This window comes from Thermobia domestica, chromosome 3 (assembly GCF_964235325.1).
Source record: "Thermobia domestica chromosome 3, izTheDome1.hap1.1, whole genome shotgun sequence".
NCBI lineage: Eukaryota > Metazoa > Arthropoda > Insecta > Zygentoma > Lepismatidae > Thermobia > Thermobia domestica.
The window spans coordinates 115,595,027-115,613,479 of NC_137456.1; the positions used below are offsets into that span (position 1 = coordinate 115,595,027).

The 18,453-nt window shown below is 35.8% G+C and overlaps 1 protein-coding gene across 50 annotated transcripts in view; it reads right to left on the bottom strand.

The window, feature by feature from the left end:
• LOC145680673 (uncharacterized) overlaps positions 1-13,576 on the bottom strand; it is a 613,323-nt gene extending 599,747 nt beyond the window's left edge. For 40 of the 50 annotated variants that reach the window (XR_014130656.1, XM_081751485.1, XM_081751503.1 and 37 more), the window contains exons 1-2: positions 13,265-13,576; positions 2,427-2,588 (exon numbers count right to left, since the gene is read on the bottom strand). Coding sequence is in view for 49 of the 50 variants with exons in the window: in XM_081751485.1 (XP_081607611.1) it covers positions 2,427-2,588; positions 13,265-13,396 (294 nt within the window). In the remaining variant the exon portion in view is untranslated. The remainder of the gene's footprint in view (positions 1-2,426; positions 2,589-13,264) is intronic. The other 10 variants (XM_081751507.1, XM_081751508.1, XM_081751510.1 and 7 more) reach the window with 1 other exon arrangement.
• Positions 13,577-18,453: the final 4,877 nt, after the last annotated feature.

Genomic DNA, 18,453 nt, shown 5'->3' on the forward strand with positions numbered 1-18,453 from the left:
ATCTTTACAATCTGGCAGAGATATACATCATTTGGTGATAAGACACTCATCCAAAAGTCATTAAGTCTGTGTTCACTTATTTTTTAAGACTCCACTTTCTATCGCACATGTATCTGACCTACTAGAGCCTTGTATTTTCTGTCTGCCTTTTCTTCATCGAACGCTGAGACAATATACTCCGCACTAAAATTTCGAATGTTGCTCTCATTTGTTCAACAGTTTCTTCCTGTGAATAGCAACGGTGAAGGGATTAAAAAACGTCAGTGCATTTGTAAGGGAATACTTCAGCGGAGACTTCTGCTGCAGTTTGTAAACAAAAAGCTGACAGCATTCACGAACTTGTTTACGAAAACACAGTATTTTCTTTTCACTAACCTCTGTACATTTCCTTACTGCTGATCTAGTTGCATACCCAAGGTCAATTTCCTTAATACATACTAAATTAACGTAGATGTTTTCATTTTTCTCCGTAACATCAATCTTACCTGTCCATCGTTTCTTTTGTAACGAAGAGTGACATCAATAATTTTAATAACTGAGTGAGGATGCCGTGCACAAATGAAGTCATAGAAGTGTTTGACTAATATTCGGTCAAGAAATACCACAGTTCTCAGCTAGGAATTGAAAAAAAATGTTTGCAAGGAGCAACTTTTCGTTCAAACTTTCAGCTACAGTTGAGTTCTTTGTCTGTTCCTTGAACGGTTTCAATATACGTTCTCACATCCGGTCATATTTCTTGGCTTCGCTTGCTACTTTAGCATTTCTTACTCACCGAATGTGGCAAAATGGAAGAGGAAATAATAATGAACCTGTTATTTTAGAATACTGAGCACGCCCTGCTGGTACCATTTCGAACAAATTATACAAGGCTCTAACAAAAGAAATCAAATCCATCCAGTTTTTCTGTATGTCAGTCTTAAAACCACCGTGAACAACGTGAAGACTACACGAACCAAGTTCAAGAAGTCGTGGAGCATCTGTACAAGGGTGGCACAACGTTTCTCTTTAATTAGCCTTAAAAGTGCCAAGTTTATGTTTGGTCCATCCATTGAAATTTGCAGAAGCTTAAGGATGGCTTAAGCGACTGCAATACATTCTGCAAACCATGTAGTACGTCTGTACCTGCACTATAATCCATAAAAACAGAATTCAAATACCATGTTCTGACTGTTGCTGTCGTCCCTGAAGTATACTCTCACATCCATTTGAGTACTTTGCGCAACAGGATTTAAACTTTCATCAAATCCAACGACATAATGTTCGCATTCTTGCAACAAGGATTTAAGTTCATGCTGAAAATATAGACACAATCCACACACGATGATGTATGACATTTCGTCCTTGTGCAATTTCATGTCACTAGCAATTGCACTGTGTGGAAACATCCTAGTAAAAAAGAACAACACTATTTTCAGCACTACGTGAAGAGTTGTGATTCATCACTGCGTTTATACACCACAAAATCTCTGTCTGTGTAACACTATCCTTCTCTTTATATTTGTCTAGGGTCGAAGTACTAGTTGGAGAGCGTGTTTCACTTGATGAGCACGTAAGAGGATCAGTGCTCGTGCCAGGTACGTCTACATGTGACGCTGACACAGGAACAACTGAACTTTCTTTAGGTTTTGTTGGGAAATGATATGTCATTGTAAAAGTCTTGTCGAGTTGCTGCAAGGTTTTGACAGTTATCTGCCAGATTTTCAAAAGTATTTTCTTTTTTTCTTCTAATTATATTTTACGAATGGAAATTAGGTTTAATAAAACAAACTTACCTGCCTCCTACATCATAGACACAGCCATTTTCAATCTAACGTACTACAAACAAATTACTGACGAGTTGCGTTCTAAACAAAAGAATGGCGAAATAAGATTTTGTGAATGATTATATTGGAATTTTCAGATCTAAATGCGGTGACACAAAGTGTTCACCTCAAGCAAATAAGCACAATAATTGTCAAAAACATAAATTCAAATTTCCCGACTTTTTTCGCGAATTCCCGTCAAATCCCCGATTTCCCGACCATTTTTTAATTTAAGAAGAATTCCCGACTTTCCCGACTGCTAGACACCCTGCTCAGTACTTGAATATGATCTGTGTGTAACCACTTCTCAATTCAGTCTATTCTCTTCCTTGGGCGAGATCTAATGTTTCTTTCTAATCGTAGTGTCAATACTTTCACAAACACTTCACACATTGCAGGATAAGCAAATGTGATCTCATTGGTACTTACTTTCTATCCTAGTAATATACGGGACGGAGAAAAAAAGTATCACGGCATTACGTCTGCTTGTGTGGCATCCTTATGCTAATTTCAACATTTTATAGTACTTTTAATCATGTATAACATATATTACTTAAGAAATGCGAATATATAAAGTATTTACTACTGATAAATCTATCTAACAAAACAGCTGTTAATACTGACCTGTCTTACTGAGGAACTGCCAACGGAAACTCCTTTGAGGCTCACCAACTTAATCAGGAAAGTTTCTGACTTGTGACAAGTATCACGGAATGCTTGAAAACTATCTAATTTCTCTGCACACGACAGACAAATGGATTTAGGGAGCTCATCTTGTTGAGTAACCTACGGAAATAATATTGGTCCACAAATGATTATTTTTAAGAATAATTATGAAATAATATTAGACAAAGTATCACTTACTTATTAAACGACATTTTCTTCAATTCAGTATTCACTGGACTGCAGATATATATATATATATATATATATATATATATATATATATAAGTTTACAGTTACCGGAGAGCATGAGTCCAATTTTAGTGAAAATGAGCTGAAACCAGTTTTGTATATGTTTCGGAGCTCTGCAACGAATGATTGGTTGTATTTTGTTCTATACGGGTTGATGACGTAATTAACCATGTATATAATATAGTATGTCCAATGTGTATTCAGTGCTTAAGTAAGTGTTTTTGCTGTCTTCTGGAAAACAAGGATTTGTGACTTACGCACTTCATGCTCTCAGGTACAGAGTTGAAGTTAAGTGTATACTGTATTAACCATGATATTTAGTTAAAACTGTAGTTATACATAATACGAACAATTTAAAATATGTTAAACACTATTAATGAAGTTTCAAATTATTTAAAAATATATATATTTTCTTCTGCGATATTTATTACCCATTCCATTACTGAATATTACGTAAGTTCCCACTGACTGCAGGTCTTAGTCTATGCAGGCATATCAAGGTTTCTTCATACAGATGCCGATCCGATTCCATCCGAAATTGAAGTTGTTGCTTACCTAAAATATCCCACCCAGCCAACAACAATTATGTTCGATGTGATGGTCACCAATATGGATCGGAAAATATTTGATTTTCAAATAAATGTTCCTGACATATCTTGTAGTCTATTCTTTCCTCTTCAAAATGATATATTATTTTTCTCTCTAGCTCAATATTTGCTGGAGATATGACCAATTGAAGATAATAAATAAGGTTCTACAAAAAACATCAAACTTATCCATTTTTTTTTTTAAATACCACTCTGTACTCTGAAACTACAGGGGGTACAGGGCTAAAATTTGGTGCATGATCATCTCTCATAAGGACCTACATGTACGTCAAGTTTCATCAAATTCTGAGACGACGAGGTTTCTTTCTGAAAATTTGGTTGATTTCATATGGAATGGTTATATATATATATATATATATATATATATATATATATATATATATATATATATATATATATATATATATAATGGATGAACAAGTATTTTCTGCGAACGTGAACGATAAACCAATCTGCACAAATCCAGGGACAATTTCGTAGATCTGAAGACGAAACTACGGGCCAGCAGCTCACATTTACAAGCGATAATTCTGAACGTGACTCCATTACGAGCAAACAGATGGTATCCTATTACTGCATTCTACACCAGAAAATAGGTATGCCAAAGGTGAGAATTTCAACGATTCAAAAATGACTGAACCACAGACAGTTCTAAGCCCTTCTTGATGATATAGACGCTGAATACGATGACATGCTCTACTTTACAGAAATTCATTGGCTTCTGCTGGTTAAATGCTTTAAAAAGTTTTTGACCTTAAGGATGAGGTATGTGAATTCATAGTGAGTAAGATACGGAATTGAATAGTTCAATTACTCGGAGTTGACTGATTTTGCTTATCTCATGGACATTACAATGCACTTCAAAGATGTGAGTATCTAATTCCAAGTGAAGAACAATTTGGTAATCCATCTCTATGATCATGTGAAAGCTTTCGAATCCAAACTATGCTTGTGGGAGAATCAGACAAGAAATGATGATCTCACACATTTTCCAGCGCTCTTACCGAAGGTCCAAAACAATAAGAAGTATGCTAAAGCTATCTCAATGTTAAGGTCTGAATTCGCTACAAAATTTCTAGATCTGTGGTCACATACCAACATGTTTCAAATATTATACAGCCATTTCACTATAGATGTCAAAGACGCTGCAGGCGACTTGTAACTGGAATTTATTGAATTGCAGTATATAATATTGAACTCAATTCCTTTAACAGTGTGGTCCTGATAGAATTTTACTCTAAATATGTGAAAAAAATAATAATTCTCTATTCTAATATAATCATGCTCTTTTTATTGCATCATTATTCGATCCACTTACGATTATGCATGTAAGCAATTCTTATCCAAAATGAAGAACGCGAAATCACAGTTAAGGAATCGACTGATGGACACACATCTTGAAAACTATCAACGAATAGTTACATCAATTTTAAAGCAAATATTGACATGTTAGTGAAGAAAATGCAGTTACAATGTTCGCACTGAAAGTGCATATGACAAACTTGTGTATGGCGTAGATAATATTTAATTTTAACAAAGTAGTAACATGAAAAATGTTATTATGTATGTTACTTATACTTCTTACATAAATGTTATAACAAAATTAACATTAATTCAGAATTTGATATTGTTACTTTCAACGGTTACGAACACATTCAAAATCTGCATACGAGCAGTAAATGTATGTGTATTATCGTACTACAATTATGTTATAATGAACCTGCGTCTTACAGAACTGATCGGATCTGTGCTGCTCGCCTGTCCTTATAGAACATGACGATAGCCCGTTAAACAGAAAAGGTTGAAGATCATTGACTTAAATAACTAAAAGCTAAGCCTTTGCCTTGCCCTCACTAAGACTCAAAAGTAAAGCTATGAATGAATGAAATAAAAAGACCAACGCCTTACACGTTGCTTCTGTTAGTTCCCAGACATTGTCAAGTGAAAGTCTAAAATTCACCTCAAAAAGTGGAAATTCTAAAAGGGTTAAAGCGGATTGTCACTCAGAACCATCGCGCGACTATTGTGCAAATGAAACCCGAGGAACTCAAACTGCACCTCTCGTAGTCTGTTTCGAAAATCGAAGTCCGCCACGAGTTACACGACTGGACAGATGGGGTCGGCTTGCGCGAGCGAAACTACTGATGAAGGAACCATTGCAGTTTAGCATGATGCCAATGGTACTACAATCATGCAACAGAGATCGCTAATGACTGGAAACAGTGATATATTCCGACGACTCATCTTAAACTTAATTCAAACGGCGGACGCACGAAGAAGCGTATCATCCAGTGTTTCCATTCAATCGCGAAATTATGACGGCGGCTCAGTGATGATGTAGGCCGCAATCTCCTAGTTTTCAGTGGGTCCTGTGATGCTTAACGGTACCGTCACAACCCGTGATTCTATTGTCATTTTAGTGAACTATGTGCCTCCTATGGTCCAAATGATGCCATATTACGGAAAGATAACGCTTCTATTCATACAGCTGGAGCTGTTGCGGCGTAGTTTGAGGAACATCGGGATAAAGTTGATCATCTCTCCTGGCCCGTCAAATCCCCGGATCTCAATATAATTGAACATCAATGGTCTTTTTTTGAGGACCAAATCCGATGTGGAATTTCGCTCCCATGCTCACATAAGAAACTGAGATGCATTGCGCGCCAAATTAATCGGGTAATTTGTACTTTTTGCAGTTGTCCGTATTACTTTGATAATCATCTGTACTGTAAGTAATAACGAAGAACTTATATAACAAAAATGAATGTCGCAGGGTGCTGTTACGCAGTGTGAAGATGAGACCTTTCCTCCCATTCGCAAGTGTCTTCAAATTTCCACAAGGTAACCTTCACGAATAGTTATGTTAGAACAACCTACTTATGTAGGTGCCGAACATGTAAGTTGCCTGTGAAAATTGAAACTGCGTTAAAAAGTGTGGTTTACTACTACTCAATTGAAATGCGAAGCTAGCTTGTTAGTGAGAATCTTACAGGTTGGCGGATGCTTTTCGCATTTGTTTTCGCGTATATTTATCTTTACTAACGCCTGCTCCTACTACGCACCCCCGCGTGAGCGAACCAGCTACTTCCTGTCTTCAACCAGAATAATTAGGCAGCTACCTTCCAGTCACAACCTAGCAAAGTTTTGTACAGGGATTTAAGATTTGGAGTCAACCTGGCATTCCTAGCTCAAGTTGGTACAGTTATACAGAAAATAACAATAGTAATGGTGCAACTTTCGGGCAATATTTCACAAGTGTACCACACATTACTTGTATAAAATGTTGATTAATTTACGGCAGATGTGTCTGGGCTCCTTTCGTGAAACATAATCCTTATTTTGATCCATGAGATCAAATCACATTAAGAAACGATGAAACAAAAATATCGTCCTTCATGCACATATCCACCTTTACTAACGCGCCACCCTATAGACGTTTATGGTGCTCGACATGTATTAGATATAATACTACAATAGGAGCAAACTAAGGAACGAACTGACGTTTGGAGGGAAACATGCTGCCATGTTGATACGTCGCAAGTACTCCACTATGCTCCTTCCACCTCAGTTGACAAACGCTTCTAAATATGAGTTACAAAACAGCAATGTTGTTAACTTGTTATCCCTGTCTTTAGAAACCGTCCACTACTAACTACCACTACGACATTTATGACTGGCCACTCCCTCGGTGACCTTAATAACATCGTGACTCCCGTCTCAACACACATTACCACATGGCTTTGAACTGCCAATTCATTTTTAATCTTGATCCATGAATTGCCAGTGTGCGTAGTGACCTACTAGCACATAACAGTGAGTTTTGCTCGCACAACTGCACGGAGCATGCCTTACATCTCATGATAAGAACGTCGTTCTCGCAAAATCTTCTAAACCAGCGCTACTTTCGTTGGTCACGACAGTACCATAAAAGAAAGGTGAATAATATTTTTTTCAGGCAGTTTGCGTAATTTTGCCCCTGTCCCCCAAAAATGCTATATTATAGGTATACCACTTACGCCACTTGAACAAAGGAATGCAACGTCGTTTATAAAATGATTGTTAAAGGCACTTACAGGGGTAGAGTAATTGGTATCTGAGTCATTAAATGTGAAATCAACCCCCACCCCCACCCCAAAAAAACCTCGTCTCAGAATTAGATAAAACTTGGTGTACATGTAGGCCCCTATGAGATATGATCATGAACCAAATTCATGTCCTGTACCCCCTGTAGTTTTAGAGTACAGGGTGGTAAAAAAAACAGACAAATTTTATCTTATTTCTAAAGGCAGAAATTTTCTTGTAGGCCTTATATCTGGAGAACTACATATAGTGTAGCCAAACCAAAACTACCACATAACTCAGTATGATGTGCTTACTCCGCAAAAAATATGAAATTTCTATTTTGGGTCCATTCAAAATTTTTGTGGTCCCTCATCAAAAAAAAATCCAATATATTTCATTCAATCAAATATTTTTTTGTACGTCTTATATCTCGAGAAATACATATAATGCAGCCAAATCAAAAATACCACTTAACTCAGTATGATGTGCTTATTTCGTAAAAAATATAAAATCTCGATTTAGGGGTCGTTCAAAAATTTTGTGGGCCCTGAATCAAAAAATCCAATGTTTTTCATTCAATTATAAATCTTGTAGGCCTTAGATCTGGAGAACTACATATACTGTAGCCAAACCAAAACTACCACTTAACTCAGTATGATGAGCTTATTCCGTAAAAAAAAATATGAAATCTCGATTTAGGGTCTAATCAAAATTTTTGTGGCCCCTGATCCAAAAAATCCAATGTTTTTCATTCAATTACAAATTCCCTTATGCGTCTTATATCTCGATAACTGCATATACTGTAGCCAAAGCAAAAATACCACTTAACTCAGTATGGTGTGCTTATTCCGTAAAAAATATGAAATCTCGATTTAGGGCCCTTTCAAAAATTTTGTGGCCCCTCATCCAAAATATCCAATATATTTCATTCAATCAAGTATTTTCTTGTACGCCTTATATCTGGAGTACTACATATAGTGCAGCCAAAACAAAACTACCACTTAACTCAGTATGATGTCATTCCGTAAAATATACGGAAACTCGATTTAGAGGCCGTTCAAAAATTTTGTGGCTCCTGACCCAACATCTAATTATTGGCCAAGATCGCAAACTTTTGGATCATTCCTAAAATTCTTGTTTTAGCTTCAATTGGTCATATCTCCAGTAAATATTGAGCTACAGTGAAAAATAATATACCATTTTGAAGAGGAAAAAATAGTGCCCATTTGACTTCCTTGAAACTGGGTACAAAGGTAGACCCATATGTTCGGCATAGGTGTGTCAAATGTCAACTTGAGCTACAAATGGGCCTAGAGTCTACAACTATTTTCGTGTGACCATATCGGAAGAGGAACCTGGGATGCCAATGTGCAAATTGCCAATTTGTCAGTACTAGTGAAGTAAGGTGTAACTGACCTAGCAGTAATGTGCTTCTAGTGCAATCTGCAATTCAGTAATCCTGTTAGGATCTTTGGAACATTTCATTATCAATCGTAGTACATTGCATTGCCCTAAATATGTGAACATTCTAGAAGGTTCTAGAACCGTCTGGAACATTCTGGATGGTTTGTTTTCTGTATAAAAGCAGAGGACATTAACACTGCATGCCAGTAAGCTCTTAGCTCTAGACTGGCCAAGTCTAGCTGCAGGTGTCTATATAATGTTCAAGCATAGCTATTGAGATCATATTGACTATACAGCAGGGTTGGCTGGTTTAAACCAAGGTGGTTTAAATCCAAAAAAACGAAAAATGTTCGTAAAATTTTGATAAACATACATTTGTGGGTTATCACGTTTCACTCCCGTATATTATTAGTATTATATTCAGAACAAAATTCCTCATTCGTAACTCAGATTATACTGCGAAAGCAACTTTTATATATATATATAAGTTTACGAATGTTTCGTTTGTGATCTTTTTAGTTTGTTATTATTGTTATGCAATTGCAATCAAAGAAAAATTCTAAATATTGTTTCGTTTTAATAATGTTTACTATTGACAAAATACATCGAAATGCCGTAATTTGGGGAGGTCATACAAACCCCACGAAAGGCATTTATTGAAATCAGTAGTATCTTTGGTACCTATGTATAAATAGGTCAGAGCCAAAGTGGACTCAAATAATTCGTATCTTTATTCACTTTTCTTATTGATATGCAAATTAAGTCGTTGTATTTGTTTAACTTGGACTAATAGCAGTCGTAGTGAACGAACTTGGACTAAATTAGTTCTTCTGTACTCGGCAGTATTTTAAAATTGTCCATATGTAATTCTGAGGTGATTTTGAGTTTAACGTCCCGTTCAGCAGCGAGGCTATATGAGACGTGGACCTACTGATTAACGTGGAATCCGAACCACATGAGCTCCCGCCGGGAATCGAACCCGGGTCTCCCACTCCATATGAAATTCTGTATAATGGTTTCATTTGTGCAACTGTTTATATTTTGTCCTTCTGAAATGACTCCTGACAATTATAAAATATTAACAAGTATGCAAAGAGCAGTACAACTATTTTTTATCAGGAGTCCGTGAGTGAGTCGGCAGATGTATCCCATTTGTCGCCAATCAGTCCCGGTTTCGAGTTCAAATAGAGGACAAGTTTTCTCGGATGTAAGACCGAGAAGCGGTTTGGGTTCCGCTTTAACTTATGTGACCCCTTCCACCACAACCTGGTTGTATAATAACACAAAGGTAAAACAAACTTATCTATCTGTCCATATGATATAAATACATAGAGCAAATTATTTTAACAAAAAAAAAAAAAAAAAGGTTTAAACAAAATAAAGTTTTTTTTTTCTTTCAATAAAAACCATGGTTTTTGCCAACTCTGCTATACAGCAGATTTCTGAGTGACAGTAGTAGTCCCGTGATCCAAGTGCAACATTACCTGTAACTGTGTGCATTCAAAAGCTGCAGTGCTGCTTAGGTGATTCCACTATGTCAGCATTGCAACGCTCTACTGTGCCAATCCCTTTGGCAGTCATAGCAGTAAGATGAGGGTTGGACTTTGCCCGGTGCAAGCGTGAATGTCAGAACTGGCTCCACAACTCAAAGCTCCGAGTCTGAGCAAGGTGTGCAATAAGTGCAGAAAGGAACTAGGTAGGCGCCGTTCCAGAACAGCTGACGTATGTAATGAAATGTTCCAAAGATTCCCACAGGATTACTGAATTACAGACTGCACCAGAAAAATATTACTGCTATGTCAGTTACTGTAATTCACTAGTATATGCTTACTTCACTAGAACTGACAAATTACCGATTTGCCACATTGGCATCCCAGGTGTCTCTCCCGAAATGGTCACACAAAAATCATCTTGGACTCCAGGCCCGTTCGTAGTCCAAGTTGACAATTTGTACACCTATGCCGAACACAAGGGACTACCATCGTACTAAATTTCAAGGAAATCAAATGAGCACTTTCTGAGATATCACTGATCCAAAATTTTCGCGGGAAATATTTGATTTTCAAATAAATGTTTTTGACATATCTTGTAGTCAATTTTTTTCTCTTCACAATGGTATATTATTTTCTCTCTACTCCAATATTTACGGGAGATATGACCAATTAGAGCTAACAAGGTTCTAGAAAAGAGATCAAATTTGTCTACTTTCCACCACCCTGTACTCTGAAACTACAGGGAGTACAGGGCTACAAGTTAAGGGCATGATCATCTCTCATAGGGGCCTACATGCACAACAAATTTCATCGGAATCTGACAGCACGAGGTTTTGGGCTAGGTTGATTTCACATGGAATGACCCCATCTAGTTAGGGCTAATCTTCCGTAGATGGCAGTCCCGCATTAGGCCAACATGAACCTGTTTTCAACCAGCACTCAACGATCAACTACAGTATCATGTAAGTAACATTTTAGAGGGAGAATTGGAGGGTAGACAACCTTTCAAATACATGTCACTGAGACATCAAAATTAAGAATATACGAAAATACTCCTTTCCTGTACTTGGCTGCCACACAAGGGGATAGTTATATTCACCAAATGAACTTCACTTAACAGGAAATGAATTCTTACTGCCTTCGAAAAAAATTCTAGGGAGAAAAGCTGCATTAATGGGTCCCGATTGCGTGCAGGTTTACTTTTGGCGCACCACCCGAAATAATTGTTGAAAAAAATTAACTCTTTCACTGATTTCCCTCTTATTGTCTCCTATATGATTTGCGCTGCGCGATATGGAAATATCCCACCTGGCATAGATTTAAAAAAAAAATCAAGGGAGCCATCAGCAGTAATTGTTCAAAAATTAGAATTATTTTACGATTTGCGTATAAATACAGTACGCTGTTCAGATGTAGGGCATAAAAGCTAGTGCAAAACAGAAACAACCTGTGCTATGTGGCTACTAAAAAGCACGAATGCTACCTAACCGAGTCAGAGCAGGGCGAGGTAAATGTTTAGCAGAATGGACCCAGAAGTATGTAAAAATACAAAATTTACAGGAGAAACGGAAGATGTAAGTACTTAGACCTAGCCTAACCTAACCGAATCTAATTTGAACTAACCCAATATTAACAGAAATAAACGAAATTGTATTATCTTATCGAAAATTACGCTGGACCCCTACACTAACACAATCTAACATAAACTAACCTAATGAAAACAGAAACTACCGAAATTGTAAGATTTTTTAAGAAAAATAGCTGGATCCATTCTGCTAAATAATGTCCTAGGGCGAAGGTGCGGGTTCGAGCGGTAGAGGGGTGCGTCCGAAGGGAGCAGGCGCGTTAGCGACGGTGAATATACGCGTAACAGAAGATAGTAAAGATCATGTGAGTTTTAATGACACTTGTTATGGTTTACTAATAACATTATACTTCTATACACTGGAATTATAAAATATGGGTTCTATACACTGTGCACTGCCGGCGGAAAACAGTATCTAATACAACCATCTTTCCTATGAACTCATTTATTTCATCCTTCGTGAAGCACTTGTAGAACTAAAATACTGGTGTACACTTTGTATTTAATTGTATCGCCTACAGAAATTTGTTGTTCATAAATATGTCTTTCCATACAAAGTATTGAATTTTACCTGTAAACCTTGTAAGATGTCGTGCGCCAGCACCCTATCTATTTCCTATTTCTACCTTCTTACATATATGATATAAGATTTCGATATATTTTGACTACTTGTACAATCCTATTGTACTTCCGCTCTACAGTTTTGTATTCCCGATCATGTTCCGTTAAGGGGTCCAGTAATTTCATGTACGCGAAATTTTCAATTTCTCCACTTCTTTCCATTGATTTTCGTTTGATTACATAATATAACGTTATATTATGTTAGGTTAGTTTTGGACCCCCTTAACGGAAGAAATACCTCATGCTCTATTGCCTGTTTACCTAATATCGGATCAACGCACGAAATCATGTAGTCCAAAAGTTTACTTCGTTTTTCTCCCAAATTAATCATCCTACTCTGATGACTATGATTATCTTTTTTGTTATTCCCATTTCGTCTGATTTTGTTCATTTCTCTGTAAACTTTGTATTTCGAGGCCGCCATCTGCAGCAATCAACCACTAGTTTGTAGCCATCTCAATCTATACCGTACTATCATCGATAAAACAGTATAGACTCGTCATGAATTGCCCACATCTTATAGAAATTACATTTTAAAAAAGCTTACAAAATAATATATAAATCTCATTGCATCATATTCTAATAGTTCACTGAATTTTGATTCGCATAACCGGCAACAGTGAAGCATTTCAAACTATGTGAAAAAGAAAAAAAAATCACTCCCACCTCATATAAACCAGTGACATGCATAAATAAGTTAAATAAAATATAAACATTTCCTGCTTATAAGGTACAAATTTAATAAGAAATTAACACCAGTAAGGATTTACTTACGATAAGAGACAGACAACTAAGAACTTTGTCAACAATATTTCGATGCTGATTTGCTTCGTCGAAAATATTGACTCTTGATGTGCTACAAAGATTCTGTAAACAAAATCTGCAAAGAGATTCCAAATCTTCCATGTTTTCACTGCAAATTCTTCCTGCGTAACAATTCTATCACCTACAGAACCAAAGTTTAACCTTTTCGGAAACTGAGAGAAGAAATTTCACTTCTTTTCTACATATAATACACCTCCCAAATTTTCTTTTGCCATTTACAACATTGACGACGCCGCGTTGCGCGCTCTCTAACGACAAAATTCATACGTTACGACCTGCAGTATTATATCTCTTTCACCTAATGATAACTTTTCGGAATAAATTCATTACTACTGATTGCGAATAATTTGTCATAAAAATAGTAATTTCATAGTTAAAACGAGTGAGTGTGTATGAAAGAGGATTGTATAGAATATTAAATTTCACTGACGGAGATTTTTTTTATTTACAATGAAGGAAACCAGTATTTCATGTTTATAAATGTAATTTTATAATTGTGGAACAATTGCAAAGGCTACACTGGGGTTAAATAAATGATTGCATATAAAAGACTACTACCTAACGGTGGAATATTTATGCACGATGTATGTGATATGTATTTTAAGTTTACAAGTATAGATGTACAAGTTTGAAACCATTATTAGTGCTCTAACCTATGTGATTTTATGCGATATCAAGTGTTTCCTGCTCTATCTTCGTTTATGAGCATACTCTCTGTCACACCCACGCCTGCTCCCCAGTGGCGGTTTTAGCGGGCGGCAATTTTAATTTCGATAATTTCGAGAGAGAGAGGAAAGGATGCAAATATGGAATAATACTACTAACATATAATACCGACTTATAGCGGATGTATAGCGCTGCCGCGTGGGGGTGATAAGTGTAGACTGTTATAGAGCTACGAATATTACACAAAATCTGACAAGTAAAGGGTCTAAATACATGAATCGAGTTGCAGAATGAGACATAGTGCGCCCGACACATGATGTGAAAATATGTGTAGGATGCACAGTTAAAGCGCCTGAGCGCAATTAAAAAAGGAGGGGGAGAGGGTCAAAGTTGGTGGGAGAGGGGCTATGTTATAGAAATATATCAAATAAACTGTTAAATCGTAAAAATAGAGAAAGATAGACAATACAAACCGTGGTAGTTCAACATATCGACAAAAGAAGAATTGGAAGTGGATCCCGAACCTCCACTGCCATCTTGAAATCCGCCATTTTGAAATATGTGATATTTTTGAAATGGAAAGGTAGTCATGTGATATATCAATTAGGGCCAGAATGTTCTCAAAAGTCAATTACGAACATTAGTGATCATTATCTGCACTTATTTGGAAGGTTTAAGATCATCTTTGTAGTTATTTACGAAAACCTAGGAGACTGATACTCGTATGTTGAAAATTTGGATTATCATGAAAACATGTAAGTTAAACATATTTACAAGCCAAGAAAACTAACAGGGAAATTTCATATCCAAGTTGTATATTATTACATTATTACTTATGACATTACTTATAATTTGCTTCATATAGTGCCGAAGGGAACTGTTCCGGTCTTGAAGAACCACTTCAGGTTGATTTTTTGTTTTTGTTTTGTTTTTTGTTTCTTGTGCTTTTGGTCGAAAACAATGTGGAATTTATATAGCTACATTTGTTAAATGGCATACTTAATAATACGTATAGACCATAACACAATAAAATCTGATAGATCGGAATGCAGTTATTACGTACTGTACGTAAACCACAATATTTTCTACCACTTGATATATTTTTCACTCGAATTTCTTTGTCCACCTTCGAAAGCTATAGCAATTTGGGATGAGTGTAGCATGTGATACCTGAATGAAAACTGGTCTACTGTAGTCGAATATAGCAATGAACAATGAAGTTAGCGGAAAATAAGTTGTTGGGTGAGGTAGTTTTTTCGAGTGTCGATCGTGTAGGATTATGTTTGTTCGGTATCGGTTTGTTTGAAATATTAAGCCTTCGATTGTTGTGACAATGTTAGCACAGGGCACGGATATTGTGTCCTTCGATGATTGATCATCATTGCAAGTTCGGAACTTGCGAACCAACATTGTCACAATGATCGAAAGCAAATCAATCGCGAACCAAACTTTCAACATACTCCAGTCTCCTAGGTTTTCGTAAATAATTACAAACATGATATTAAATCTTAAAAATAAGTGCAGATAATGATCACTAAACTTCATAATTGACTTTTTGAGAACATTCTGGCCCTAATTGATGTATCACATGACTACCTTTCCATTTCAAAAAGATATCACATATTTAAAAATGGCGGATTTCAAAATAGCCGGCAATTTTTGTATTATTCCCTTCTTTATTCTTTTAAATTTTAACCTTTTACTCTGTCCTTCACCCTCATCTCGGGGCTGGGAAACACATAAGTTTAATTATGTGGATGGTGTCTTCTAAATTTAGGAGGGCAGACACTTTAAAAGTGTAATGGTCTCACAAACCATCCACTACCTGGTCCATTGTTAATAAGTTAATATAACACGAATGCAATAAATGTAGATTTGTAATTAATCAAAGTATTAGTGTAAATATAAAAGTAAATTTTGGTATTGAAATCAAACGTTTTGAAAGTATTTACATGTATTCTTGTTTGAATTTAATTTGTATGTAATATCATTGTTTCACAGTAGTAATGATAGTTAAAATAATACTACTACTAATAAGAAATAAATTTAAAAAGACATATATTTATTGTGTTGCTTTCCCAATATGTTGAAAGTTGTTTTAATGAAGTAAATATTGAATAGGAATGCTTTCTTATAATAATAATAAAATTAATTCATGTGAAATTTAGGAGTACAAGTAATAAGAAATAAATTTAAAAAGACATATATTTATTGTGTTGCTTTCCCAATATGTTGAAAGTTGTTTTAATGAAGTAAATATTGAATAGGAATGCTTTCTTATAATAATAATAAAATTAATTCATGTGAAATTTAGGAGTACAAGGCACTACATTAGTAAATATTTTATGTTGCAATAACTATTCAGTATACTTATAAGCATAATATCTTAGTGTTGAATGGTAAAAAATGGCAGTAATTAGTTACTCAAACAATCAAATATACTCTTTTGAAAGAGAATGATAAAAACTTTGTTTATATTTGGATGAGTTTGAAGTTTTGGCACTTAAGTATTTTAAAACAACAAATATTAATATAATAAAGACATTAATAAACTTTATTAAAATCATGGCCCAACCGTAATCCGAAATTCGTTTTCTATGGCCCACGTGTTCGTTACCGTACTTCCGAATAGACCTTAAAAGTTTTACGCCGTATCATCACAAGAAGACTTAATCGATGTTAACCCTTTGAAGACCAGTGGAAGAAACTTGGTGACAATAGTGGAGTGAACAGTGTTGCAGGGTTATGTTTGTTTTTCAGTTCCTTCAAAACAAACGTCTTGTCGAGCGCCTATGTAACCATATAGTCCAACTCATCGTATGTTATTTGAGAAAATTTTAACTTTTTAAGTGAACCTCGCATAAAAGCATTTTTAAGAATTTTTATCTCCGCAAACAGACGAATATGCGTATATATAAATGTGTGCGTCGCGTCTTCCACGGAAGTCTTGTTGGACCCTCTCGCTTCTCCAAATAAGGTGCTAAAATCCAGGATAGAAATCAAATTGCGTCTCTAAACATTTCCTTCGATAGGTTGTCATAGTTATTTTTAGCTCTGACATCAACAGGTTGCATTGCGAGCTCCTCTACTTGGTTGAAGCACGGGGAGATGGAAAATAGAGCCAGTCAGTCAGCTATGGACGGGCAGACGAACAACAAGCCAATTTACGTTTAAATCTCAGTAGCCTATAGTTTTCAGTCTGTTTAACTTAGAGTGAAATTAATTATTGTCGTTTGTGCAATGAACATAGTAACAAATACTACGTATACAGTGCGTTACGCTACATTAGTAATTCATATGCTATGATAATGAAAATGTTGCCTCAAAAAGAAAAATTGAAGTCTTAAATGTTTGTCATTGCTGCTTATAAAGTCGTCTTGACGACAAGGATAGCTGCGCAATGGAGAAACTTCAAGACCACCCGAGAGAAGATAAAATGGAAAGTACGGAGATTCGTCGGCCATCCAACTTTAAGTGCATCCCCCTAGAACCGCCAGAAATTATCTTTCTTCCGTATCAAAGTGGGTGAGAAGTGAAAGTGCGAAATAATAAAAAAAACGTACGATGTAGTGAAGTTCAACCGGTGGCTCACGACTACCGCGTCTTCCGCGATTGTAATAAGAATAATTGTTCCAAGTGTAAAATTGCATTATCATATTCAATTATTTAAATCGAAGTAATTTAATATGTGTTTGTGTAGTTTCAGTGTTGATAATTAAAGTGAAATTTCGCATATCCTTTATCAAAGCAATTATAATGATATAAATTTGTTTTATAGTTTAAGAGAATTTAATCTACTTTTGCTTTCCAGCATAAATAATTAATGCCTATACAACATAATTTTCACATTATTAAATTCTATCGGCATTGAGAATACGGTTAGAATCAATCCTTATGTCAATTTCCCAGAATGTTCTGACCCGAACTCTGAACCGTACTGTCCAGCGGTTATATGATCGGCTTTGGTAAAATCTCCGAACCGCTATTAAAGTCTAAAGGGGATGTTTGGGACATAGAGGATCGAAGCCCGGATTGTCATAAACACCTAAGCCCTCATAGGGAACTGCAGGACTCGAACCACATACAGTTATAATTCAGGCACTTCAAAGTTATATGTTTGTGCCAATTTTTTTTTTAAAAGAATTCAGTGGAATAGCTATTTTTAGAGGCACATTTCAATCCATATCTCCATAAACTTTGCGTACAGCAGGAAAAAATAAAAAGAAATATTAAAAGTGATATGCAGATTACCGCAAACTAAAACGCAAATTTTGCGTTGCGTAGAAGCAAACGGCTAGGGAAGTAAATAGGCCGAATTATTATGGAAATAAACCTTACAGAGCTGCGGGCAGACGAGTGAGTACATCACATAAACACGTTCAGAAAGGTTAGGTATTGTGCGTGCATGTCAAACAATATATACATAGTTATTATCGGTAGATTTATTGAATTAATAAATCTTTTATTTATTA